At 57.3% G+C, this 478-nt stretch overlaps 1 protein-coding gene across 1 annotated transcript in view; it reads left to right on the forward strand.

The window, feature by feature from the left end:
- LOC114818894 (interleukin-8) overlaps positions 1 to 478 on the forward strand; it is a gene marked incomplete at its 5' end in the record, with an annotated part of 1,925 nt that overhangs the window by 800 nt on the left and 647 nt on the right. Inside the window, 2 exons of the mRNA XM_029086755.1 lie at positions 231 to 314; positions 424 to 474. Of these exons, the coding sequence (XP_028942588.1) occupies positions 231 to 314; positions 424 to 474 (135 nt within the window). The remainder of the gene's footprint in view (positions 1 to 230; positions 315 to 423; positions 475 to 478) is intronic.

Here is a 478-nt window from a genome sequence, read left to right on the forward strand (position 1 = left end):
AGTCCCCAGAACTTGTGGTGACTCCTGCAAGGCACAGGCTCTTGCACGGGACACCACTGCCCGTTTGAATGGAGGTTACCCCCGGTGTGGCTCATTAAGGCCCAAAAAATCCCAAAATCTCATAACAGTGTTGGGGAGCAAGAGGGGTTTTCTCTGCAGGCAGCAGCACGGTTAGAAAAACATTGGGGAGGGGGCTTGCATGGGGCTGAGGGGGTCTCATCGCCTTTTAGCCTCACCCTGAAGAAAAACAGGAAGGTGTGTGTGACCCCCGAGGCGCCCTGGATCCAGATGCTCATCCACAAGCTGATGCAGAGGCCCAGCGCCCACAAACACCGAGCGGCACAGCAAAGGCGTTGTTGGCAGGACGATCCCCTCCCCTCCACTGCCTTGATTTTCATTTCTTTCCTCCTTCCAAATCTGCAGGAGCACTACCAAAAAAGAAGCGGCAGCGCGGCCGCGGCGGGAAGCGGAGCGGTGG

Source organism: Antrostomus carolinensis, unplaced genomic scaffold (assembly GCF_000700745.2).
Source record: "Antrostomus carolinensis isolate BGI_N321 unplaced genomic scaffold, ASM70074v2 scaffold31209, whole genome shotgun sequence".
NCBI lineage: Eukaryota > Metazoa > Chordata > Aves > Caprimulgiformes > Caprimulgidae > Antrostomus > Antrostomus carolinensis.